At 39.7% G+C, this 27,755-nt stretch overlaps 1 protein-coding gene across 1 annotated transcript in view; it reads right to left on the reverse strand.

Moving 5' to 3' along the window:
* Positions 1 to 299: 299 nt before the first annotated feature.
* The window catches only part of LANCL3 (LanC like 3), a 35,872-nt gene continuing 8,416 nt past the window's right edge, over positions 300 to 27,755 (reverse strand). Inside the window, exons 2-5 of the mRNA XM_015639025.1 lie at positions 10,093 to 10,216; positions 8,823 to 9,020; positions 7,678 to 7,885; positions 300 to 6,628 (exon numbers count right to left, since the gene is read on the reverse strand). Of these exons, the coding sequence (XP_015494511.1) occupies positions 6,469 to 6,628; positions 7,678 to 7,885; positions 8,823 to 9,020; positions 10,093 to 10,216 (690 nt within the window). The 3' untranslated portion in view covers positions 300 to 6,468. The remainder of the gene's footprint in view (positions 6,629 to 7,677; positions 7,886 to 8,822; positions 9,021 to 10,092; positions 10,217 to 27,755) is intronic.

Below are 27,755 nucleotides of genomic sequence, written 5' to 3' on the forward strand. Positions count from 1 at the left end.
GGAAAGGCAAGAGGCTGTGAAAACTGAGATTTAAGCAGACTAACAACAAATACCTGGGGTGGGAAACTTTGATCTACAGGCCAAAAGCAATCTGTCTTGCCTTGTGGGAAACTACCATGAGGTGTTTTAGCTAAGCATTGTGTACAGCTTGGATGATTTATCTCATTCTAAAATGATTTATTTTACTTTTGATAACCACTGAAAAGCTTTTGAAGCACTGAGTCATGACTATTCTGTAAGGAAGAGTTGCCAGCACTATGAAAGGTAAGTACAGAAATAAACAATCCAATGCAAAATCATACTGTTCAAGGTTGGACTTTTATTTAAGGCAAAATATAATCACAGCTTTAATATTCATAATATGGATATACACAGTTTGTTCTGCCACTATGAAGCTTTGTATTATCACTGCTTTTAAAAAGCTATAAAATCTAGTTTCTATCATAATCTACAATACAAAACTAATACAATAAACACATTCTGAAAGATCACAGTGTTTAAAATATTAGAAAAGCAGGGGTCCTGCTTTTAAACAATAAGGTGCATCTCTAAAGAATCAAATCAACCTTGATTCTACAGGCCTGTTACCACATCATGGCTGTGAATGGCTGTAAAACTGAGAAACCAATCTAGGGTGTGGCACGTACTCAAGGAATGAACATCACACACTGGAATATGCTGAATAATCAAGTTTCACCAACACAAACTAGACATGAAATAATGCCATTTAAGTTCCCTGTACTTTTTATTTGTATTGGTATTCACGTATATTGCAGAGATATTGAGATAAAATGTATATAAATTGTTATCAAATAGGGCCCTGCATATGCAAACATCTTTGTTTTCCTCACACTATGCAAACAAGACTTACTAATTCCGTGGGACTCTTGTGTAAAGGAAAGTTTGTAGGGGTCTGGAATGACATAGTTTTACCCCTGTTTCACACATGTGGAAGGAGCTAACTTACATGCCTAGAATCAAGTGGAGGTTCCCCACTGACATCAACAGGTGGCCTATCAGGCCCTTAAAACGAGTGGAGGAGGTAAATTCAGTAGCAAAACCAGACCATTGTTAAAGGAAGTCCTTCTCTCTTGTGTGGTCATGGTAATGAAGATGGAAGCAGAGTTAAATTTCTGGTCCAACAGCCTTTTTCTTCTATATGATGTAAAAATATATGTTGGACTAGAATCTGTTTTCTATTCCCTATAGGATATAAATGACTTAAGGACTTCTATATAGTCATATAATGCTGTTGCTAAATATCAGTACACTAAAATCTCTTGTATTCAAATATCATTATACCACTGGGCAAAATGAATTTTTAATTAACTTTCTGCCATTCTAGTTGGTATTGCTGTACTTGACCTAAATGCCTCCAATATTGTCTTTGAGTCATGCAATGAACAAAGCCAAGGAACTCCCTTCTATGCATTAAAAATAAATATGGCCTTATGTATTTTCAAGCAGATTGCTAATTATAAATTATTTTTTTTCAGAGAATGATGTAGAATTTCAAATATACAGGGTGTAGGACCAACGGTGACAGTAAAAGTTAGTCAAGTTTAATAATTCAAAGGCAGATTGAAAAGTTGGTGTTACTGGCTTCTTGAATGTAATTTTTAAACTGCCTCATCATGGAGAGTGCACATCACTTCTGTTCCATTAAAAGATAGGAGTAGGCAGTAGGTTCAGCTACAGGCAACTCCTTCACAGGCTAATGTTTTTTAACATTTGATGACTTTGCTATAATGGCAATGGAGTGCTGTTCAAGGCAGCTGAAACCTGCACAGTGCTTGCTTTACCACTACCTGTGCCATGAAACACTGTGCTATTCCCTTGGAAAATGCCTACTCACACCCCTAAATTGCTGTATTGTTTTGGGGGCCCTGAGCATTTTTGGCTTATGGCTTTGAAGTATGTTGTTCCCCTCAGAGTGGGATTTTTGGTCATTTTTGTATTTCTTTTCAATTTAGCTTTCTGCTGCTACTGCTTAGTCTAAGACATATTTATATAAACTGAAATGTCTTCTCAGAGCAGTTCAGGCTGTGCTGCCAGCCAGCAATTGTCAGTTCTTCAGAGCAAGATTACTCTTTGAAAATCTATAGGGCAATTTTAGTCCTGATATACTAATCTTCCTACAGATTAGAATATGCACTCATGCCAGTGAATATTCAAGGTATGTGGAAGATTACTGCACCTGAGATTTACTTGGCAGACCTCAGAGATCCAAAGAACAAGGATATATTCTCAAAATGCATGCATACACTAAAATAGGTCACTGTTGGCATAAAACATGCAATATGTTGGCAGATGCTGTAACTGTGTATGCAGAAAACTGTGAGTACAAAAACTTGATTGCTTATCAAAGTTTCCATTTGCACATATTGCCCCTCTACATTTCTGAATACAGCAGATACCTGTGGTTCAGTTTTTTCCACAGTATTAAAAAACCCGATCAGTATTCTTGTCATGTTCTTTCCATGTCCGTATATAATCAGTATTAGAACATCAAAGTGGCATTACTTAATTTAACAGAGTAGCAATAAAGGTGATCCCTTTACTTGCATTCCCTTATGTATATTTCCCAGAACTATTTCAAAGTGTATTTTGGAATGTTTAGCCATTTCACTTGGTTTCAATTGTCCTAACAGAACTGAAACACCAGAAGTGACCGTGCTCCCTAGAAAGTCTCTCTTTTATTTAATGAAGTAAAACAGTTACAGTTGTTACACATGATAATGATTTTTCCTTAGCAGGTGGGATATGGCACAACCAGTGAGAAGAGACCATCTGGGAGCATAAAATAATGTAATGCAAGTTAGTGGAACACCCTGCTTAAGCAAAATCAGTCAATCATATTTTCAAGAACAAAAGACCTGGGCTGCTTCTTCAGCCTCCTCAAGTTATTCATTGGTTGGGAAACAAAGGCAGGGAAACTGAAGGCAACAATGATGCAAACAAAGCAGATATTGAAAGCAGTGGCACAAAAAAGTTGTGAATAGCAGGTAGAAATAAAGATATATTTGCTAGACTATACTGTTGATAAAACCTATTGCATCTGGTTCTATGAATCCTGAAATTAATTAATCTACAGATTAGATTTCACTACAGACCTAGTTTCCCTCAAAATTATTCCCTGAAGGTAATCTATGGATGGCAGGCTAAAAGTCATGAACAGTATATAGCTCCTTAAACAGATGTGTAATCTACAGCTTTACTCACAAATAGCACCACACAAACACAGCTACATCACAAATAAGCACCAATACCCACATAATGCATCCTCTTTGCTTTAACAGCATAATCAGAAATACTATTATATCACTTAAATTCCTATTGCCTACACTTTAGAAACTAAACACAGCCAAGAAACTAATGTGCCAACATGACGTAGTTACTGTTTTACACCCTGAAAGAGGCTTCTTGAGTTTCCCACAACAGTCTTTTGTCACAGCACCAGGGCAGAATCTGTTCAGGAATACCTTTTTCAGTCCATAAGGGCCCAATTCAGGAGCAGGAGGAGAGAGCATCCCATGGAGAATGTCTAGCAAAGGTTGCAAGATTGATTTTTCAAAGCAGGAAGAAGGGTACACAAAGGACCTTACTTCTTATTACACTGGAAAGTGCTGACAGCTCTACTCAGGTTGCTGTTCTGTCAATGTTTTAAAAGCAACAAATAAAGATTGCAACAGCACCTTTGTAATAGCATATATAGTACAGAGAGAAAATCAGGTAAGACAATATAGAGGGGAAAGATGAAAAAAACCCTGCTCATTTAAGGAGCACCATTTTCCAAAGAGCCCTGGGGTGTATTTGCGCTGTGTTCAGAAGCTGTGACTGCAGCACATCTAGAAACCACCTTAACCCAGCCAGGTCAGGGAAGAAAAGCCCCAAATCTCTGAGAGTGAGCTCAAACTGCCACGTCTGATGAAAGAGATGAACAAATATGTTCCAAGAATTTTACCAGATGCATCCCAGGAGACTGGATGTTTGTGTGCTGCCCTTGCCAGAGTCAGTGCTGAACTCACATAACCTGAAGAGATATTTGGGATCTAGATTTCAAAAACTGGGTGGTTCTATGAGTTTTCTCATTGTTGAATGGACTAACTCTTACTCAAATAACTGTTTTCTTTCTCTCTCCAAAACATGTGGCTTACTATACAAAGAATGGTTGTGTGGGGACAGGAGATCTGTTTTGCGTGTGCGGTTGATCACAACACAGAGAAGATCAGAGTCTCCTCTGAATGTGAATTGGAAAAAATTCTACAAAGAGAGACAGACACACAGGAAAAACACTGAGCTCAATGTTTATATCCTGGCATTTGTGAAGAATCCCATTTAAAATAAGTGGATAGGCCAAGTTCTACCTTCCTTAAACTTTTCTTTAAGAAGGTTAAGAAGCTATGAAATATAGGAGCCAAATGTGTTACAGGAACCAACTAGATAAAAAATCCTAATGGATTTGGGATCTTTGCTAGTGACAATTGACTTTGCTCTGGTCTAACAGGAGCATTTCCACAGGGCTGGGCAGAGCACACTCCCATATCCATTGACTTTTTGATTCAGTCTCATGTGTACACCCTCCCTATGGAATTCATCCCCCTGTGTGCACACATCTCACTGCTCAGAGTAACCAAGTGACTTTAGTGGCTTTCTTAAAAGACCATTTAACCTTTTAACTAATGTGTTTTAATAAACACATAAATGTATAGAGTTTTAACATTTCCATTCACTAAAAGATGCCTAAATTCTTGACAAACTGATACAGAACTGCATTGCTTTATTCATCAGTGAAATATGGTTATTTCTATGATTAAGTAATTAATTAGAGCCGCACAGTGCAAGACAGAGTAACAGAAATCCTTATCTGCAGCTCATAATAATGCAAGCCATCTCATTAAAATAACAGTGGCAAGAGCAGGAAGGGATTATTATATTAAAATGTGGGAAGGACTGCAAGCTCCAACTTATAGCCTGATCAAAGCCCACTGAAATGAAATGGGAACTTTAATCCATTAGGCATTAAAAATAAAGAAATTGTAATCTCCTCCAGCTGAGAATGCAGGAAGAGGGACTGCATTGTTTGGCAGTGCATGTACAGCAGCTTTTTCTCTCTAACTTCAGTTTTTAACATACTGGTTTTCCCAATCTGTCTTTACAGACATTATTCCCATATAAATAAAAATAAATAAGTAGTAAATAGATTTTAAATACAGATATTAATTTTCTATTTTAGGTACAAATCTATGTTAGTGTTTTCTTTAGCTTTCAAGTACCATGTCATTGTATCTATAATACATAGAAAACAGCATATAATTGCAACTCTATGTGCTAGTGCAACTAGTATTGAGCAACCCATTTATTTATATCTAAATTATTTTCTAGCTAAAAATCATTTGGGCATATACATTATTTTGCTAACTAGGAAAAAAAGCAATTTTGAGTTTTGTTATCTGTTTTTTTCTGAGGATTAATATGCCATCCCAGGATTGTAATCACTTTGCAGGGTTCATAGTGAAGAATTCATCAAGGAAAATAGGTTTTCCATAGTCTAAAACACTCAGGGTACTGTTCAGAAATGCTGCTAAAAGTAATTAATTTTTAAAGGAAGCTTTTGTATCACTGAATGATACTTATCTAGCCATGCTGTACCATGAAGAAAGCATCTGCCTGCTGTATCCTTACTACAGAATTTTTTAATCCAAGTCTTCTCTATGGCTTCCATGTGGCTGGGAAAGTACTGACAAGACATGACACAGTTACAGTAGATCAGAAAGGAGACCAGCTCCCTGCCACAGACTGAGCTCTAAAAGGAAGGGTCCAATTCAGTGCTCATTTACCCACGTGAGACCCCACTGAAAGGAACTGTGAAACTGCAGCCTGAACACACAACTATCTATGAAACTGCCTTTATATGCATTATATGAGGACCAAAGAGCTCAAAGATAGAAATTTTCCTAATATATGTTAATAAAACTAGCAGACAAAGTTTAAATAAAAAATCCCAGATTTTGGCTTTGGCAAGTGCAGTGACATGTCTACAACACCCTCCCCAATTAGTGCATTGCTCCATGAATGGTTTTTGCAGGACCCTTTTTAAAACCTACTGGGTGCATCACTGTTTCTTCTTTGCACATCCCTGCAATTCTAGCTTGCCTTTTTTTCACCAAATTAAAAGTTTGATAATGCCCCTTTCTCTCTCATTTGAATCCTTAGATAAATATCTACAACACCAGATTCAATCAGCTCCCCCAATTTTTTTCCCCCCTGACCCATTTATTTTGACCACACACTTTCCCACCCCCAAGCCCCAGTGTGTGTTGTTTTTGATCTGCCTCCCAGCTGCATTAAGGCTAGCATTAGTGGTACCCCGTCTCGTTTTGTAAATAGCCTGTCTTGAAAAGTAAGTGGAACTGCAGGTGCCCTCTCCCACTACCTCTGGGATGTGGCACTGGAGAACACCAGTCTTTAGACAAAGACACTGAAGAGAGGAAACTCGGCTTGGTTGGGTTGCAGCAAGTCAGTCAGGAAACACACAGTTCCTGAAAAACCTTCATACAGACTATATATGCTTTCTAGTGCCCGGGAACCAGACTTAAATTCTTCTGTAAATAAGAACTCTGCAAACCTAAGACAGAGAAAAAAAAGAGTTTGTTATTACTTTATGTCCCTCTGTGTCTATTTGTTGTTTGGAAGCATCATTTTAGTAACATTCAGCAATTAAAAAAAAAAAAACAAAAAACAATCAGTATTTAACCTTTTCTGCAAATTTGACACTATCCAGTTTCCACAAGAAACTGAGCTTCATTAGATCCAGAAGAGACAAACCTTTACAATCTGTGCATGCATTATGCTTGTTTAAGAGCTATAAACATTTTCTGATTTCTGTAAGATGTATCATTAAACAAATACTTTTGGATAACTTTTAAGATGCAAGCAATGTTTCACATCAACGCAACAAATTCTCTAATTCTGAAATAACTACACAAATTTAAAAAATAAGCAAAGGGCTGAAAATCAGTCATCTTATTACTATACTACTTCACCTTTTATTCTGTGCTGTAAAGTTAACAATAACAAACATGGCAAAGTATGTTTTTAAACAGGTACAGTAAACTAGAGATACATAGTTAAAGATGACTGCAGCACTGTGACAGAATTTTCACTGGACCACAAGTGCTTGTGTCCAGACAAAACAGAATTAACCCCACTACCTAAGCTAAAGGTGGGAATGATAAATTTAAAAAATATAAAATAACTGCACACCACATCCTATACTTACTTTCCACTTTTAATAGTATGGAGTATGTTAAATGCTCTGAAAAAAAATCGTAACAAATCATGTTTTACTCTACTCCTGGACTTGGCTACACAGTTTGTCTGAGCTCTGCCATCACATCAGGATGAAACCTCGACACACGTGATTCCCCCACATCCCAGTTCCCTTTGAAGAAACAGAGGCTCTCGGGCAGGGAGGGAGCCTGGGAGAGCCCAGGCAGCCTGAACGAGACTGCAGAGCTCCCAGAGAGTGCACTCACCCCAGAACTTAGGGCTAGAATTGACCCTGAAGCTTAAACACTCAGCTTACATCCAAGGGTGGTGATCACAAACTCTGCTTTATAAATGTTCCCAAAACTTTCTGGTATTAGCCTAAATCCAGAAGACAGGAATGCTCACCTTTGTGCCCTGTATATGTATTTGGAGTTCCCAGTGAGCCTGTACAGCAGCAGGAACACGTAAGCACTACCAGCCACCCCGTGGCATATTCCAGGGCCCTTCTTCAGCAGGCCTTTCTGCCAGGTGAGCTCTCCACAGCGGATACAAGTGTCCAGATATTGAGGCTTCTTGGAAACCAGGTAAGCTTTGGCAAACAGATATGCAATGCCTAGGTAAAAGAGCAGTGAGAGTGTCTTTTGTATTAAGCACACCAAGGGTTTCACAGAACACATAAGAAAATAAAGACTTCTACACTAAAAAACTGCATTCTCGTGCTCTACACATGTCAGCGTAGCCTCTAAACATTCCATGTGGACAGGGGAGTATCTGCTATGCCAAAATCACACAGTAAGGTGTACCCTGTGACACTTACAATTTTTCCAAGTCATTACTGAATTCCAGGGTTTACTCTAACATTCCCAGACCTTTGTCATTTTAAAAGAGCAGTCACATTTTTGCCTTTGAAGAGTAAACTCTTAGCACTGTCTTCTATTGGCTCCAAATCACCATTGATCTCACCTGCTTACTGACAGAAACACAAGGATGGGCAAGATAATTTCTAACACTGGAAACAGATGCAAACTTTCACTAAATGAGAAAAAAATTCACTTTTTTTTTTCCCCAATGAGGCCTACACTGCTTTATTCTAGTTATACACAGTTAAACATATTAACTTCTCCTAAAAAAAAACTATTGGCATATTTTTAGAGGGAATTGAAATAAATGAATCATAATCTTCACTAGAGAACTCACAGCTCAGTTCACAGTAACCTTATGAGAATGCACAGGACACATAACCAACTCAAGTGCCTAAGGAAGTGTTTAGCTGACTTGTGGTCTGAATTTAACAAACACTGGAGTAGCTGAAGTGTTCTTGTAAGCTATATGTGTTATTACCCAAGAACAGTGATGGGATACAGGTTTTTCTGGGGAAGAACAATAGCAATTAATGAATTTCCGCATCTCTAAGTGTAACTTCTTTCTGTCCATCAGGGTTTTCACTTTGGTGGAATTTAATCTGAGATTATCTTCTAGATGGAATCACCTAATGTGAAAAAGCAATGTGATCAGCATCTGGCTATGCATAGCATCAATGGGAAAAGAACCTGGAGCTCCATGGCACCAGTGCACCAGCTCGTTCTCCCGCTCGATTGTCTCCCCCAGCTCGGGGGGCCAGTTGCTGTTCTGCTCCTGGTCCATCAGGAAATCCACACTCTGCCACACAAGCTCCTGATCTGCTGGCTGCAGGTACTCATAATAGGAGAGCAACATCTGCAGGATTGAGGAAAGCCCATGTGCTGCACCTGCAAAGAACAGAAACAATTGAATTAGAGTGTGGATTTAGGTTCTGTATGCACCTAATTGCAACTTTCCCTTGGGACAGATTTCCTTGTCAAGAGCATGGCTCCTTCGTCTTCTTCATGCACACTGGAATAGTGTTTGGATTAAAAGATTTCTAGGTGCATAACACCATGTTTTACTACCATATTTTACTACTTCTGTCATTTCCAGTTCCTCTGTCTTTGCAAAAAATATGTATGAATTCCTTCTGCTCTCACTCTGATATGACTGAAACTCACTGTATGAAGTTAAACTGAACCTGAACTGAATAGTGTTTCAAGGTGTTACTCTTCTTGACACACTGCTGAATCTGGGCCATATATTTGCATTTGCTGAATGCAAATTGAAACTGGGCCATAAATGGGTATTCCCCAGTTACTGACTGACAGTATCAGTGAGCTAACACCTACATTTCAGTGTAAGAACTGTCTGTACCTGCCAGGGTCTGTGGAACACACCACTCAGCGACTGCTCTCTCTGCTCTCCTGCCAGGGAACTGCAAACCAATGCACACTTTCTGCAGTGATACTGATCCATGAGAGCCCTCCTCAGTGGCCTTTCACCAGAGCTTCAGGTGAGCTCCAACCAAGCTGCCTGTGAGGGGAGCAGCTCACCATGTGCCTGAGTCGCACTGCTATGGCCAAAACCACCCTGCCAGGTCTGGCAGGGCAGCAGCAGCTCCCAGAGAACATCCCTGGCAGTGCCCTGAGGAACCTGCTCCACACAGGCACGGACACCACACCCCTCCCTGCCTCTGCTGGCAAGGCAGATTTATTTACCAGGGCAGAAAGAAGAGGGAACGAAGCTGCTCCCCTGCTGTAGCACAGGCACCTCTTGCATTCCCCAATGCTCGGCAGCACCAGCCCTTCCCTCCAGCTCCTCAGTCCCACTGCACAGTTTTAGGAGGTTGGATGGTCCCAATGGGTTCAGGAAAAATCCCACACTGTAGATTTTATGTATTTTATTTCTGAATTGCCTACTAGCTGAGCATCTCCACACAGCACACTCTCTGGAGTGTTGGTGTGTTTTACTCACCAAGATACTCTGTTCCATAGTAGGAATACATCAGTGGGACTGGTTTCCTCTTCTTCACTGCATACTGTTTTCCTGATTCTAGTATGGCCAGGCAAATCGATTTAATTTGTGCTGCAGTCAGCACCTAAACAGAAACATCAAACAAACATCAAGTCTATTATAATGATTTCATTTTTAAGACATTTTTCAGGACTCTGTTTTTTTGCCAGTGCACAGGATGCAATACTGCCTTTAATCTTATAAATATGCTGTAATGTACATCATTATTAGGAGTTCCTTACATAACACAGTTGATTTGCATAATGTTTCTCCAAACCAGAGTTTCATCCTGTCTCAGGAAGTGAATGTCAAATCTTTATCTGCACAGATGAGGTGAAAAGAGGCCCTCTCAGAGTCTTTCCTTCCCAGAGATCCTTCAGTCTGATGGAAGCTGACAACAAGCAGCAGGCAAGCTGCAGAACAGCAGCCTCCAGACTGGGGGAAGAGGAATTAGAGGAAGACAAAGGAAAATATTAAAGAAGTAAATGTTACAGGCTTTATTGGGACACACTAGACAGATATTTCTATAGACAAGCTTTTAAAAAAAAGGAAGCAAGGAAGAGTTATTAAATTATTCTTAAATTACTGAAAATCACTACTATGTATGAGGGTACAGAAACCTCTTGTAAAAGAACCAGCCTTTCTTAATACAAGAAAATGCTAAGAAAAATGAAGTGCAAGACAGGCTTCTATGAATATAGGCCAGCTATGCTTGTGGGACTTTAGCATCACAAACAGGTTAATGCAGTCCCTAAAAATGACTTGGCTCCTACAGGTGTCAGAAGTAAGATGGACAAATCATGTATTTCACCAGACATGAACTTTTCCATGTTAATGATCTAAAGCATTCAGTGAGAAATCATTTTTACAGATTTTAACTACAACTCTAATTACATGCAATTCCCTGCAATCACCAGCAATGTCTTGTGTCAACAACACTTGGACATTACTGAATAATATCTAGGCCAATTAAATTATTTAACCAAAGTATGGTTTCAGCTTTAGGGGAAGGCCATATGGCAGCAGTACTTTGAAGAAATATATTTCAACTAGTGAAAAGAGAAGTGAGAAAGCAAAAAAGGAAAAATTACACAGGAAAAAATAAAAAAAAAAAGGCTGTACAAATAGTCTTGACAAGATAAACAGAAATCCTAAAATTAACTGGAATATCAGAATAATGTCTTTGAAATGTTTCTGAACACATTTGGGTTTGCTATAATTTTTATTATCATAGGATTTACAATTACTTCTTCAAGTTTATAAAGTACTGATAGCTTTAATATGGAGACAACATCTGTTATAAACTGTATTTTCTCATTTGGACTGTAAAAGATGCTACAGATAATTAATGTCATTAAAACTTGACTGAAAACTAATGGCTGAAAGACTTTGTTTGTGTGTCTCACCTTGCTTCATGATAACAAGGGATTTATTACAGCTGCTCCAAATGACACTGGTATTTGTACAACCTGGAGAACAACCTAGTTCTCATCTTGATTAGTGTTCTTTAATGTTACTGCAGTAGAATTAAATAAGCCATTAACATCTGGAGACTTCACTCATTTCCAGTCATTTTTAAATTAATTGTTTTAGCTGCACAGAATTTAGAGAGATGGATTGAATCTTAAACAAATGAGAGCAAAGACATGGTGAGAAAGACTGAATTTTCTCCAGAGCTGTCGTTTTACTGTCTTGGAATTTAGGACCTACTCCTCTGAATTCCATACCTTGTAAAAGCATTAATAAGGTCATCCTTTAAAAATAAATGTGAAGGATAAGTTCTACTAATTGTAATTCTGAAAGGCAAAAGCATGTGTGTTAGAAAACGCTTAATCAGTTCATTTTCTCTATGTAATTATTCCTTCACTAAGTATTATCAACTAGCTTTCAATACAAACCATGTTTTGCGAAGTTTATTTTTATGTTCAGCACATTTAATTTTTAAATTGAACTAATGACTGTTTTAGAATGCTGATTGTGTTTTTAAATGTAAACTTCTACCCAAATCCAGCCTTTCACAGTGCTGCATAAAGATGTATCAGCTAGATAAGAATGCACTGTTCACTGTTTTTTAATATAAAGTAAGTGTAAAAAGTCAAAACACTTGAGCACTATGAATACCTCAGTCTATACATAGTATATCCTTTTGGCTGGCTTAATGAAATATGCTAATGAATGTCACTCTTTTTCAGAATGCAAAAGCAGCCCATATGCAAAGACAGATGAAAAATGGTATTTAAAAGCATGAATGAATGGTAGAGATCAACCCACCTAATCCACTTCCACATGACCAAAGAAAATGGGAAAGAAAATGACCCGTGTATCTTGAAAACGACCTTATTTCTGACCTCTTGGACTGATCTGTGGGCTTACACCAGATAGGTGTGTCCTAACTAACAGCTAAATAAATTGATCCTTATGTTGACTACAAATAACCTCTTACCAAGTCACCCAATCCACAGTCATTGTAGGGTTTTTGCCTGCTTCCCAAAACATTTAAGTATGAAGGATTTGCATTATTGCTCCTTATTCTGGGAAAAGGTTGAACAGAAACTCTCACCATCACTATCAGTGGCCTGCCAAAGGCTGAATAATCAGCAATCACATTTAAGATCTCCATTGGTTTGACATTTTTACTTTAACGAATTTTGTGTTAAAAACTCCTTAGATTTCTGTCACCTTATAAAAAAAACCCCTCAAACCAGTGGCTTGTCTCTGTATACTCCCTCACAGTATCTTTAACAAAACAGCTGAATCTTATGACCAAAACAAGAATCATAAAATACATTAATCATAACCACAGACAGTGCAGCTGTGGTCCTACAAACTTCATTTTCCTTTCAGTGGAGCTGCAATGCCTCCTTGCCCCTGGAAATTATTGAAGTAATGTTTAATTAGGGGCAGAAAAGAAACAGACTGACCATCCTCAGGCTTTGAAAGGATAAATTGTATATTGATATCACATCCTCTGGAGCCATCAGGTGCTTTGATGCAGAATAAAACCAATATGAGAATATGCTACCTAGAAAAAAATTTCATGCTTGAGATAAGATACATATTTTGAGAATATAAGCATAGGTAAAATTACTCTTTATCATGTCAATACTTGAATGGAAGACTAATGACACTAAGAGATATATTGCTAGTGCTTTAAAATTTCACCTAATTCCTTCTTGTATTCTTAAAGACACCACAAGCTGTTCTACCACAGAATAAAAGAATGGTTTGAGTTGGAGGGCACCTTAAAGGCCAATTAATTCCAAGTCTCCCACCATGGGTAGGGACACCTTCTACTAGACCAGGCTGCTCAAAGCCCCATCCAACCTGGCTTTGAACAGCTTCTCCACAGCAACATGTTCCAGTGTCTCACCACCCTCAGAGCAAGGAATTTCTTCCTAATATTTAGACCAAACTTGCATTCTTTCAGTTTAAAGCCATTCCCCCTTGTCCTATCACTGCATGTCCATGTAAAAAGCCCCTCTCAAGCTTTCACCTATTTATCACACACATCATACCTGTTCCTTTTCCTGGATAAGTAGAGGTGGCCTTCCCACTTTAGTCAAAAGAGGTGATTGTGTCTCAGTTGATGTTAGAAATGATCCCTTTAGTCTCCTCATGAGACTGAAGTTTGGAATGCATGCATTCTGCATTCTCCCTGCATTTTTTGTATCAATTGGTTGCTGCAGTTGTTTTCTATTCTACATCATTGTCCAGTGATGCTGAGTGCTGCCAAATAACTGCTCCACTCACAGTGGTGATGGCTACATTCCCATGTACCTGTTACTTTAAACAACACAGGCAGCACTGTAATACCTTTTATTTGTACCACTGTCTGTGTCTAGGAGCCTGACTTGCAGTAAAAAAGCCACTGTGATTGTTCATAAAGTCTCTCCATTTTTCTCTGGTGCCACTGCAGACAATGCCTTTTCCCATAAAGGCACTCCACAATTTTGTGAATTATTTAAGGCAGGTCCTTAATTCAGTAAATCCCTGTTAAAAGCCAGCCAGGAAATGCTTTGTCTACAGCAATCAAAGAGCATCATTCTGGCTTTTTGTTAGCAGTCTCTCACCTGAGATTGTTTAGTTGGAAGCCAATAATTTCACAACTCTTTTTAATCTACTTAAAGAGATTTTGCAATTATTGGTTATGACAGTGCTAAGCCCCATGTATATATTTTGAAAACTGCAGACAAAAATCTTGACCTTGAGGATTAGGCAGAAAGCAGCAGGATGAGCTCTTCTGATTAGAGTAACGTTTTCAGCACTTTTTTATTCCTCTGAATGTTTGTACAAACCCCTTGGCTCATTTTGAAAACCACTGCTACATCAAACTGCATAGTGTATGGAGTGTATTTGATGACTGTAAGCTTTTAATTCTTTTAACAGGTCTGTATTTATTTCCTTAGAGCTCTTTCCTGTGACAGAAGGCATACTGAAGCCAAGTATCATTATCTTTTGATAGATGCATAAGCACTTTCAGGAGGTAACAGCTACAGTTACATTATTGTGAAAAAAACCTTCTATGCACATAAAAACATTTTATTATGCACCTAACACATCAAATCTCTCTCTGTTACATTTCTAAAAAGCCATTTACATGAATTTGATTGTACACTTCTTCTGATGCTGTAAAGTGTCAAAATAGCTGAAGAAAATGGGTCAGTCTGCAAAAAACATAACAGGAGCTCTGCACTTCTCTCCTATGCTGGTAGCCCAGCAGAGGGAGCTTGTGAATTAGTTATAATAATCCAAAATACTGCAAAAAAAGATATACATAATTTTGTTCAGCAGGACAGCAGATGCTGGAGTCAGCTCAGTAATTTCATGATACTTACTGCAGCACATGGTATTTAAGCTCATTCCTTAAGCTTGATCTTTTCATGATAAAGACAGGGACTGGCATTGTTCAGGAACCTTTCCATGCAATGTCACAGCTGGGTTTTTGCCTTTTTAGCAGGTACAACAGTAGGGTCTGCCTGCCCTTAGTGTAATTCCAGTGTGATTGATGTACCTCTCCTGCAGCACAGTGGGAAACCCAGCTCTGAGTACACAGACACAGAAGCTCATGAGTTTTCTTCCTCGTGAGCACTGTCAAGTACACCCTTCTTTTAAAGATAAAAATATATGGTTTTAAAGCTCCTGAAAACTTTGGTCAGTAAATTAGATTAGTTCCAGAAGTACTGTACCTAACACAGTCTGTTTGATGCTGAAATATCACCATGCATTGTCTTGAGAGTGTACTTCCCTGCATTTCTCATACTAACACAGCTATGCAGTGTGCTCAGACTCAGAACAGGCTGGATCAAATGATCCCAGATCTCTTTTTTAACCTAATTGTTTCTAGGATTCTGTAATTATGCAAGCAACCACATAGTTCCTACTACAATTTGTGCAAGGTATTCTTTTCTTAGGACATTTCTCCCTAGGTGTTCTCAGCTTAGGTCAAATCACAATGCCCAGCAGAAACAATGGGAAGGGAGAGGGTGTGTGTGGCAGGGGAGGAACCAGGAGACGACCTGACTATCTTTTGTTGCTGTTGTACTTTTCTTCAAGCTCCCCCTGGGCTGGGTCAATGAAGAGACAGAGAAACATGAGTAACTCTGAGTTACACTCAGGCTTCCCAGCATCTCTTACTCTGCTCTGGTGTGGCTGGATACACCTATCCTGTTATAATCAGAGGCTCTCCCAGGTCTTGGGAAGGAAAAAACAGGTCTCCATCGCCATCATTACTTGAAGAAAGTAGGGAAGCACCATCCCCCTTCTCTCTGCTGCTGGGGAAATAAAGCAGAGAGGATGCCAAGGAACAGATTCTAGATCAGAACAGTTCAGATAATCACCATGATTGAGGAGGCACCAGTCTGCCCACTGAGAGCTGAGGTCCTGGCCAGCAGCAAAGACAACTTTGCCACTTCTCAGGAGAACAAGTCTGATCAGAGTAGTGAGATATCCTGGGATGCACTCCTGTGCTGAGGCTTTTGAACAGCAGCTGTCTGCACCCCAGCTGCATGTTCTCTGCTGCCTAGTCGAGGGTTAGAGTTACCACAGAGCACAGAGAGCCAACAATTTAATTTCAAGCATCTCTCCCTAGAATTGCACCCAAATTCAAGAGCGTGAATTGAAAAGCGTGTTTAAAAACATTAAAAAGATTTGCAAATTAAGTGAGAAACAAACCCAGCACTGCTTGGAGAGGCTTTTTCTTACATTACAGAATTTTACCCCAATGTTTTTCAACAGGCATGTAAAATCCTTTCATTTTTTCCTTTTTCATTGTTATTATTGACTAGCCACATAACACATGGCTGAGCAATTACAGGGACACAGACCCTGGGATATGCTAAAATGGATGTATCAGAGATCACCTTTCTGCAACCCAGATCCCTGTTTGGAGCTCCTGCATATCAACCACTCCTTCACCAGACACAGGAGCTGTTTATGAGAGCTGCAAATAAGAAGATTACTGCTTCATGGATACTGCTTTCCTTCCCATTCTCCCCTCACAGGTAAGAAGAGGATTATTCATGTATAAACTTCATCAGTTTAATCGGAAATCCTTTGACTCTGTTTATTCTCCGTCAGAAAGTAAATCAGTGCATGAATTGTGTAATTAGCACATGCCAAAAACACAGCACAAGTTGTCAATTCCTGATGGGAGATTTATCCTTCTGCACTCCAGAGAGGTATCCCTGACAGTGCTGCATTATGAAGACAAACACCTTCCAAGCTGGGCCCCTTGCACTCTTGTTGGGGTAACAAGCAGCCCAGCGTGCTGTAGCTGTGCTGCCCCAGGATCCCATCCCATTTATAACACTACCAAGCAAGGAACATCTGCTCTGCCTGTGTATATTGGATCAGCTTACTTCCCCTTAACAGCGGGTCTGCTAATTCTCTGGAAGTGATTCCATGCCTTCATCTGTTCCACAGACATTCCTTGTGGTAGCAGAGCTGTGCTGGTGCTTGGACTGCTTCATGAATGCAATCTATGCAGAGGCATAAGAAGTACTATCCATTCTTGCAGCTCCAGAGCAGCAGGAAATGGGAATCATGAAACAGTCTTTGCAAGAGACAAAATATTTGTAAACAGGAATGAGACCCTCCCCAAATACTTGCATTAATCTGTAGCTTTAGTCTGAATTTAAAAACTATGTAAGTCCAGTTCATTTGGGCACCACCATTTGCTACCAGTAACTTAGGCAGTTGCTTCTTGGGAAAAGGAATTCATTGGTGTTTGTACACATCTGCAGGTCAGCACAAGACAATCAGAACTCGATTTGAGTCAGTCAGTAAAGGCTAACTTTAGTCAAAGGGAAACCGACCTAGGCTAGAATTCTACAAATGAAAATGAGAACTGTATCTAGAGACCAAAGAAAGTTGATGAGCCATATTCGAAGATGAAGTAAAGGTCTCCAGAAATAACTGAACACTTCTATTTCTTCATTCTTTTATTTCATCGGTGAGAGATGTGAGATCTCAAAAAAAACCAAAAAACAAATAAAAGGAAGAGATTACACTTAAGAGCAACTATTTAACAGAGAAAGCAACTATGTAATACAACAAATTAAAAGTACAGGATGAGAACAGAGAAAGACTGATTGCTAGTTCCTTGAGAACATCTCTAAGGATGCTCATCATTTAATTCATCTTAAGTAACACCATACCTTAATCACTCACAGTAATGGGAAAGCTTTCTCAGCCTCATGCAGCACTTTATTTTTTCAATTTGTCAAAGTCACTTCAACTATTATATCATTCTATGGCATTTAATATCAAAGTCCTCATTGACCTGCATGGGTCTTGACCCATGGGGAGACTGTTGGTAAGTATCATGTAAGAAATGCTGACAATTTTACAAGTTTGTTAGGTTTCTTTGTCTTGCTAGTAACCATAGGGCTGGCTCATGGCTTTTTGGGACTGATAATTCTGTCCAAGTTAGCCCTTAAAGACTGAGACTTCAGGAACATGAATTACTTGACAGAGTAAAATGCTGACCTCACTTACAGAAGCTGAGTAGAGACAACTAACATACAGCTGAGCAAATATCCAGCTCTTCAAACATTGATCCTACTCTCATTTCAGTCAGTTTGGAGGGAACTGACCAGCACATGCACTGTCATTCATTGCTCTAAACCAATGTGGAGTGCATGACTTAGAGACATAAAAAATATCTGTGTTTTTTTAATCACTTTTGCCTTTTGCATTATGCCTATTGAAAAAAACCAAAAAAACCTGCATATAAGTGCAGAAGTTCTCCCTTAAACTCTTAAAGAACTGTCCACAAATATTCTCAAGAAGACTGTCTCCTGTGATGAGACAGGCAACACATCTTCTGACTCTAAATGGAAGAGACTAAAAATTCCAGTTGAGGTATGAGGCACCACTCCCCTGAAGGCAGAATTCCAAATAATAGTCTGTATTTTCTGTGGAGACAGGGCTTTGCCCTCATGCTGTAGATCTTTGCTACTGCAATTACATTGTTTCAGGATATTTATTTTAAAATAAAATTAAGAAGTTTGAAAAACTAAAATAAAGGATTGCAGTTTATATACACACTAGAAAATTGTATTGGATCAAATTATCTCTCATCTTGCTTGATAGTCAGTTTAACAGGAATTCACTTGCCTTTCAAACTAATATCCTAAGTCATGGTTCACAGATGCAGCTGAGACTGTCAGAAATTTACAGTTTTCTGTGGGGAATTTTTTTTTTTCCATCAGGACTACAGGATTTGGCCTGGACTACACCTGACAAAAACATTTTACCCCTTTTCAATTAATCAAATATTACAATGTAAGCAATTGTACATCCATTTAATTTTACATATGAAGTGTGTTGCTGGGTATCATAACTTATTTCTTTCTTCTGTTTTTGGCTTCCTCACTGTTTTGTTGAGCATTGTTTACATGGCTGCAACTCACAAAATATGCCAGGGACATTTTAAACTCAGAAAAAAGGCACTTAATTCTATACATTATTAGGCAGCCTTATATTTTTTTCCCCTCTTTATATTAAAAATACTGCATTCCTTATCTGTCACCATCATCCAGTCCTTTTATCCTCCTCATGCAAGAATTCCCAGTCTAATTCCAGTGCCTGCAGGCTTGTTTTGTGAGTGTTCAGACCTCCTCCTTCTGTACAAGTGAACGTGCGTCATTCACAGGCTTACCAAACCAAATAAGAAAACAGATACATCGCCTCAAAGCCTCGTGGCAGAAGTGTTGGAACAAAAAAAAATGATGGAGGAGGAGGAGGAAGAGAGGCTGCAGAAAGTAGCATTTGGAAAACTATCCATATAAGACTGTATAGCTTGATACTGTTAAACTTGCCGAAATTAACTACTACTCATTCCTTTCTCTGTTTCAAATTAAGGTTCAGAAAGAGAACGCAGTTGCTGTCAGCATCAGAGGCTCCCAAATACAGTGCCTTCAATGCAATGTGGTTTTCTTCCACATTTATAATGAATAAAAGCTTGGGCTTCCATCATAACATGCTAGCTAAGGATGCATGGAATGACAGGGGCTGTGAAATACAGGTACCAGCTCAGGAGTCCCTGAGCCCCTCCAAATCTGACACTCACGGAGCAGAAGGACCTAAACTGTGTGTGACAATGTGTTCAGTGCTGTGAACAGGTCTGCTGTCTCTGCTCCGTGTACTGCAGCACTGCAGAAAGCAAAGAGAGTGTTAGGATGCATGAGAGTAAGTCTGAAATGATTATTTTACAGCCACTTTAGCAGTGATTGTTCTTTCTTTGGATAATTCTCTGGGTCTGTTCTCCCGTTATCAAAATAAACAAAATGAGAAGTCAGGCAGAAACAAGTACTTTAGAGGTAATTAAGAAATTCTTCTAAGTGAAGCCAACATCTGTTTTCTGGACAGCAGATGATGTTTTAAAGGAGATAATGTGTTAGAGAGCACAAAAAATTATTTTATCTCGCAATGCACGAACAAAATGATAGTTTATGAAAAGCTGCAGGTTTAAAGGCATAATGTCTCTGCTCCCCCAAGACTTCAATAAACTAGAAAAATTATTTCTGCAAAATTTAGCTGAGTCCACTTACACTGTGCAATTTTAACAAACCAACTGAACTCTTCTATAATTGAGAATTTTTAGAAAGATCTTTGACTTAGCTGCCAGAAGTGCTCCACCACCTCGACTGAATTAAATTTGAATTCTTCAGAGCCCACATTGTGTAAATAAATAATTTATCACCTTTCAACTCATCCAGTATTACAGTGTAAGAACATTTATTCCTGACAGTGAGAGACTGGAATGTTAATGGTTAATGACTCAAACAATTTCCCACTTGTGCTTTGCTGGGGCTGGGTTTGCAGCCTCTGAGGGCAGGCAGTGAAATTTTGGGTGTGTGGTGGTGAAGCCTCTGGTCCCCCTAAGACAGAGGGTGTGAGCACCCACCACTGAGGGCTACAAGCCAGGCTTTGAGCCAGGTAAGAGGCAAGTCCTGCAAAGTGGGATAGTGTTTTTTATCCTGCCAGTTGTTCTCCCTCAGTTGTAAAACTCCACCTGCTAACCCAGGAAATGTCCTGAGGGTGTTCATCCCCTCTGAGGGGACATAACTGGCTCACCTAGGTTGACCTGAGAAGAAAGAAAGAAGGGGTCATATAACATCAAAGACCCCCAAAGCACCCCCAGGTTCATTTCTGAGGCTTTCCCCCCAAGGACTGACAGTTCCCCCAGCAGGGAAGGCACCTGGGCATTCTCACCAAGCCCAAGCACACATTAACCCATTGAACTTTGTGTTTTGGGGGCTTCCCCCACCCCCAATGCATCAAGACTGTGACCATCACTTCAACCAATGAGCATCAAAATTGCAACAATCAAGTCTCATTGAAGGACCCATTGGTGGGATATTTTTCCACTCTTATGCTTTTTTTTTTTCCCCTCATACATTTACTTAAGTGTTATTTTTATGCTTTTATTTCTATTTTATTTCTATTTTTATATTTTTATTTTATATTTTATTATTATATATTTATTCTATTTTATTTATATTCTGTTTTTTGTTTCTAAATTTACTATAGATAATAATAACCAAAATTATTATTTTATGGCCACATACCTGCTCTCCTTTGCAACCAAACCGTTCCAAAATAAGCCCTATGTATATATACATTTACAAACACCAATCATTCAATGTTGTTTGGTTCTGATCTGCCCCAAGGGATCTATTAACAAGAACCTGGGTTACTCTTGCCTTCAGGGATGGGTCACAACACTGCCAGATGTTGCAAGGCCAAGTCATAGAATCAACTCCCAGAACTGAGCCCATCCATTCTGGAAGGAAAATAAACCCTTGTGTTTCAGAGCATAAAACCAGTCCTTAAAAAAAGCAGGTTAGGCATGTTACAAACACATTTCAGAATCACTTTCCACAGACATTTGTGTAGCTGAGTCATCTAGCACTGGTACAAGACATTAAACCAGATGGAGCACTGGAAACAAATCTTGAAGGAGAAAGATTTGTTTATACACTGTAGTGCTCCTCACTGCAATCAAGTGGAAGCATCCAACTGTCCATGCTGTGCTGTGTGTGAAACAGTTTGAAAACTGTCATTTGAACCTGCTGTGCAGCTACTGTGCCTCTGCCATGCTGAAACTGTTTCTTCCCATGCTGTCACTTCAGGTGATAAAGACAGAGCTTGGGGCACTTCCCTCCAGGCCGTGCTCTGAAGAATGTTCGAGTATTAAACGGGAGTAATTTTAATCAGAGGCACAATAAGATGCTCCAGCCATCAGCACACTCCACTTAGAGGCATCAGCTTAAATCACTGCACTGTGTCACAAAAAGAAGGGAGGTGAATTTGAATTACCAGATCTCTGATGAAATCTCAAGGTTATTGCATATAAAAAGGAAGACCCTCACTTGTACTGTAATTTTCTCAGCCCATTTGGTTTTAAAACCTGTATGGGTGACAAGAGGTGAACACATTCTGCCCTTGCTAGTGGGAAAAGACTGCGATGCCAAATTTGCTTTTACTCTGCAACAGGTCAGACCCCCGGGGCTCTGTGAGAAGAGCACTTCCAGCAAACTGGGAGGGATGAGCTAGGTGGGATGTGCTCCCCAGCCACAGCTTTACAGCCTCATTTGGAGGATGTAGAGAAGAGTTATGGACGGTGAGATGGAGTGCAAACTGCCACTACCTGTGGGAAGACTGGAGGGAGTTGCATAAATACCATGCAGAAAAGACAGGACTATAAATCTGAGCTCCAGCGATGGTGAGTGATGTACCTGTTGGCTTATGAATTTTGGCATTGCTTATGTGACCCTCAACACAGCACTCTTGGGATTTGCATGCCTATCAAAAGATGCCCAGAAAGATTTCCAGGGCATAAACCAGGTGCCTTGGACATTTAAGCGTATCCAACCTCATTCACAAGCCCGGGAAATTCTGACTACAAAATTTTTGATGTCTTGGCATCCCAGGTGAGTTTTAGGCAATGGAAAGGTCTGAGGAATCACAGAGAGTCAATACATAATATCTCTGTTGGATGGTACAGCTGTGCAGGGAGTCCAAAATGGCATTGACCTTGTGGATGCTACGATGTGATAACGAGAACTGGTTATGGCTTTTCACTGACATCAGCTGTTCATTCCCATGGAGAATAAATGCAAAGGAACACAAGGAGAATTTTATATTAAAGTGTTGAACTCTATGTACTCAGGCCCTGTCATGTCCACCTTACTTGGATCTTAGTTTGTTCCTAGCATACAGGATAAGTATTATAGATATTTCTTTGCAGATACAAGTGCTTACATTAAAAAATAAAAATAAACCTTGTTTTATCTTACTTTTTGATCTCTTGAGCTGTTTTCATAATCTCCCTCTGCCTGTGCATAATGTCTGGCACTTGCTTCAGTTTAAATGCCAAAGCAACTCTTATCCAGATATCAGCCTCTTCTGGATCATTAATGAAGATAATAAATAAGGCTGGTTGCTACATCAGTCCTTTATTAGTACTTATGATTAGCTTTGCTTGTGGTCTTTCAGCCAATTCCAAATCCACCATGTCCCCGTCCAAGCCAGCATGAATTAAGTTTTCAAAGAAGATTATCTTTGACAATGCATCAAAAGACCTATTCATATGTAAACAAGACATTGGCTACTTTCATCAGCCACTAATTTTATGATTCTGTTGTTTACAACAAGTGATCTTGCTTGTCTCAAAAGACTTCTTTATTCTATGTCATGCTACTTTATATGCACAGTTCTACTATGTAGATCTTTGTGAGGCATGTGGCACCTGGAAGTGTGTCTAAATATTTGCTGCTGAGGAACAATGTGGCTACCTGTGAAATTAGTTAAATGGGGTAAATGACACAACAGCATCACTCACAGGCTAACTAAGGCATAAATCAGCCACTCTGAAGTAGCACCAGCACTGCCTTCAAGCAGGGGGAATTCTAGAGAACTCCATGCTGGCATCATGCCAATTTTACTTTGTGTGATGATCTGCAATTTGTGCCATGCCAATAAGCCCCTGAATAGAAATATCAACTAAAGCTACAGGAAGAATGCTGACAACATAATGCAGGAAAACCAGATGAAGGTGATCAAGTCCTCTGAGTCATCTGAATTTTACTCTATCCTTAGACTGTGGGAGCAGCCTGATGTAGTAAAAAACCTGATGTTCTGTATGTGGCTCCCAGAAAATCCAGGGCACATTGACAAGATGGCTCTGAAGCAAAAGAGAGTAACAAAAGAGTTTCCAGTGGCATACAGTGCCATTAGCATTGCCTGGAAATATGCCCATAACTCCAAATACAATCCAAGTTGTATTTCAGATACAGACAGTCACTTATAATTCAACACTGCCACATTTCAAGGGCAGAGTAAGAGTCATGGAATTTATTTGAGGAAATGTGGAATACTGTGCTCTTTAAAACGTAGCTTACTTGGTAAGTAATGGGATTATTATCTGTACTTTTCTCCTAGTTGAAAGATTGCCATTTGCTACTATAATAGAATTAGGAAAATTTTATCAGTCTTCCCTTTGTGCTACTTTTTCTCAGTTCTCAGTAAACCAAGCAGACTATGGGAAAAAGAGACTGCTGTGTCAGAAGGAACAGTTCAGATTACTCTAAGAGTTCAAACCTCACACAGCAAGAAGGAAGAATAAGAGCCATGAGACAAATCACACCACTGCCAACAGTAATGAAGAAATATTCACAGCACTTGGCCATTAGCTTGCATGTAATTAAATAACAGGAATTATTATTACCTCATGTTACAGATGACACACATTGCCCTGGGAGCACTCAGTGCAGGATTTGTCATTTTACATGACTGTTCTCTGCAGCCCCACAGGAGGAACTGAGCAACGTGAGACAGGAGGGCCCCACACAGCTATTTCTGGACCTACAAATCACAAAGTGTGTTTTCCAAGGCAAGCTTTTTAAGTCAAAATACATGTATCTAGAACTCTTTACCAGATGCCTTTCATACCCTATTTTGTGTGCTTAATATTCTGATGCCCTTGGAATAAAACAGCTTCACTTCAAGGGCCCAGAAGGACGCTGAAGTTGTCTGATGTCTGTCATGCAGAATCTGAAAGATTCCACAAAAATAACGACAGAAAAGAACCTCCCTCACAGCCCCCGTGCTTGAGGGGTGTTCTGGCCATCTGCAGACACTGTTTGAAGAATGTTTTATCATCCCCTGGCCTGTAATTCAGCTTTCAGAAAAAGGTTTTGTCTTTTTCCCCAGATGCATCCTTGGCTGCCCACACACCACATGGGACAGGGAACTCTCCTCCTCCACTGGCCAACAGCAGCCTGAGGTGTTCGATTGACAGTCAGGAGATAATGTTCCTGCAGTGCAGGGGCACAGGCACTTCCAGGGTATTTCCTGTCTTCTTTCAATGGTGGGAAATGGTCTAGCTCCTACAATCATCCTGGCATTTTCACTGACAGACACTCTGAGCTGCAGGGCTGTGAGGCCCTTGAGAAGCCTTTGTTTTGCAGCATCCACTAAACCAGAGGAAAAAATAAATCTTTATACCAAAACTTTTCAGATCCACAAACTTCCCAATTACCTGTCAGAACCAGGAATGATTTTGTCAAACCTTAATATTTAGCTACTAAGAGAAGATTCTGCCCTTCCTTGATAATGATAAAGACTGACAAGAAGGACTGTGGTGCTGAGTGGGTCCTTTTGACACTTCTGGATTTCCCTACTTGCAACTACAAGAGAAAAAAACTGCAATCCTTCACCCATTCAAAGTACTAGAGGAAGTCAGAGGAGTTGGAATGACATTGTGAGCCAGCCTTTGGGGGAAAGAGGCAAACAGAGCAGGAATGAGTGTGTTTTTTCCATGTACTAACTGAGGGATTGCTCAGCCTGGAGAAGAGAAGGCTCTGGAGATTTCATCAATGTGTATAAACACCTGACAGGGGAGAGCAGAGGTGCCAGAGCCACTTCCTAGCAGTGCCCACTGACAGAAAATTCTACTTAAATACAAAAATGTGAACTATACTCTACTAAGCTAAACTCTACTTAAATATAAAAAGAAAGCCTTTTACTGTAAGGGTGGCCAAGGGCATGACCAGGTTGCCAAGGAAAGGCACTGAGCAGAGCAATTCAAAACCAAGTGGTCACAGCCGTGGGCAATCTGCTCTTGTGGACCCTGCTCTGAGCAAGAGGCTGGACCAGAACATGTCCAGAGGTGCCTTCCAGCTGTGGCCATGTTTTAACCCTACAACTGAGCCAAATCCAAACCTGAGTATGCTCATCCACTGTTCAGATAGATGGTGTCGATTTTATTCATTTAGAGACCCTTAGATTCAAGTCCAAGTTTGACTCAGCTGAGTTGTGTTTTGTGTTTATTTAAAATATTTGCTTTATAAAAATAAGATAGCAGTTCCACAGTGCTTAGAGAACAAAATTGAAGCAGGACAAGTGCATCCACACTACAACTCTGTGTTTTGTCTTCTGGATGTGTAGCAGTTAAATTAGCATTATTTCCAGGCGTTTTTGATGGTGTAATAAAAAACATGTATGGATGAAAATGGCAGTTTGGCATAAGAAAGTTCATGATTGATTCAGCTCTGCAAGGCCAAAAACAGACAAATCAATATTTATTTAAAGAGCCTGAACAAGTTTCTTTTTCTGTTCTACTGCTAAGAATTTTCCCTGAGTTCATATTTGACCAACTTAGATCAAATTTAAACAGCTCCACTTGGAATGTGTATCTTGCAGTCCATTGCTATTGTAACTGGAATTTTGACTATTTTATCACTGGCTTAGTCTTTGAAAACTAAAGCAAGTATTGCATTAGCCATTTCACAGATGGCAAAAAGAAAAGACAACACTGAGCCTTATCTATACATTAGCAACTAAAGTAAATCACAAGAACAGACTAAATTTAACCTCAAGACACTTCAGATTTCACTTAGTCCTTGATTTCTAATGCAGACAAAATAATTTACTTAATACAGCCCTCTCAAATGTATTGTTCCAAGTGTACTTCCACAAAAGAACTCTTATCACTTCACAGATGTCCCCTGGAGATGTAATGGCACACCTCAACCTACAATGCAGAATAACATATTCCCAGTTTTATTCAGGGAACAAAGGAAAAGAGATTCTCTAGTTGGCATTAATGACACAAAGCTCCTTCAGCTGAAGAAGCTTCTCATCTTGCATATCACAGCACAGTGTTCAATGATTCCCTGTCTCCACATGACCCCTACCTACTTCACTTGTTCAGACACTTTTCCTAAAGAATACCTGTCCATGAGCTGCAGCCCTCAAAAGGCTGCTGGATAATAGCAGGTCATGAGCTGGAGGTGAGTCAGTGTCACGCTGGTGTGAGATACAAACACCTCACTCAGCTCTGTATATGGAAAAAAGACCTGGAAGAAACAGAGTTATCTCTTTGCTGAACTAGAAAGACCTTTGCCAGAACCATGTGTCCAATTTCTGGCACTCTTCAGGAAAGGCTGGAGGGAGACTGGCAGAGTGCAATGGGAATGACCAGAGATGTAGAAAACGTGACACACATGGGAAAATTGGAAGGATTAGGATTGTTTAGGGTAGGAAAAAAATAAGGGCAAAAATTGTAATAGTCTTGAATTATAATAAAAAGAGCTTCTGCAGAGAGGAACAGTTTCTTGCTGTTTCTCCATGGAGAGGACAAGGAAAACCAGGCTTAAATTACAGCAAGATTCAGATTAGTCATTAGGCTGGACTTTCTAACAAAGCAGTGTGTCAGACATCCAGGGCAGACTGCGGATCCCTCATCACTGCCTGGGGTATGAAGAGCAGGTCAGGGAGGGGCTGCCAGGAATGACAGGCACAGGTACACCTTCCTGTGGGCTAGATGGCAGCCTAAATTACCTCTCAAGGTCCCTGTCAACTTTGTGGTAGGGATATTATTTGGTTGTCAGGACAGAGCAGACAAACTGCAGAACGCCACCAGTATGAAATATACAATAATTACCATCTTCCAATTCTGCACTGACCCACCAGCACAGAGCTGCTTTGTCCTGTGCTTCTTCTAGACCCAGACTACACACTTTTAACAGCAGCTTTCATTTCCTTGATGCTGAAATCTAGATATGACCAGCACATTCCCAATCTATAATCCTCAACCATGTTAACATTGTGCCAAT

The sequence above is a fragment of the Parus major genome, chromosome 1 (assembly GCF_001522545.3).
Source record: "Parus major isolate Abel chromosome 1, Parus_major1.1, whole genome shotgun sequence".
Taxonomy (NCBI): Eukaryota; Metazoa; Chordata; class Aves; order Passeriformes; family Paridae; genus Parus; species Parus major.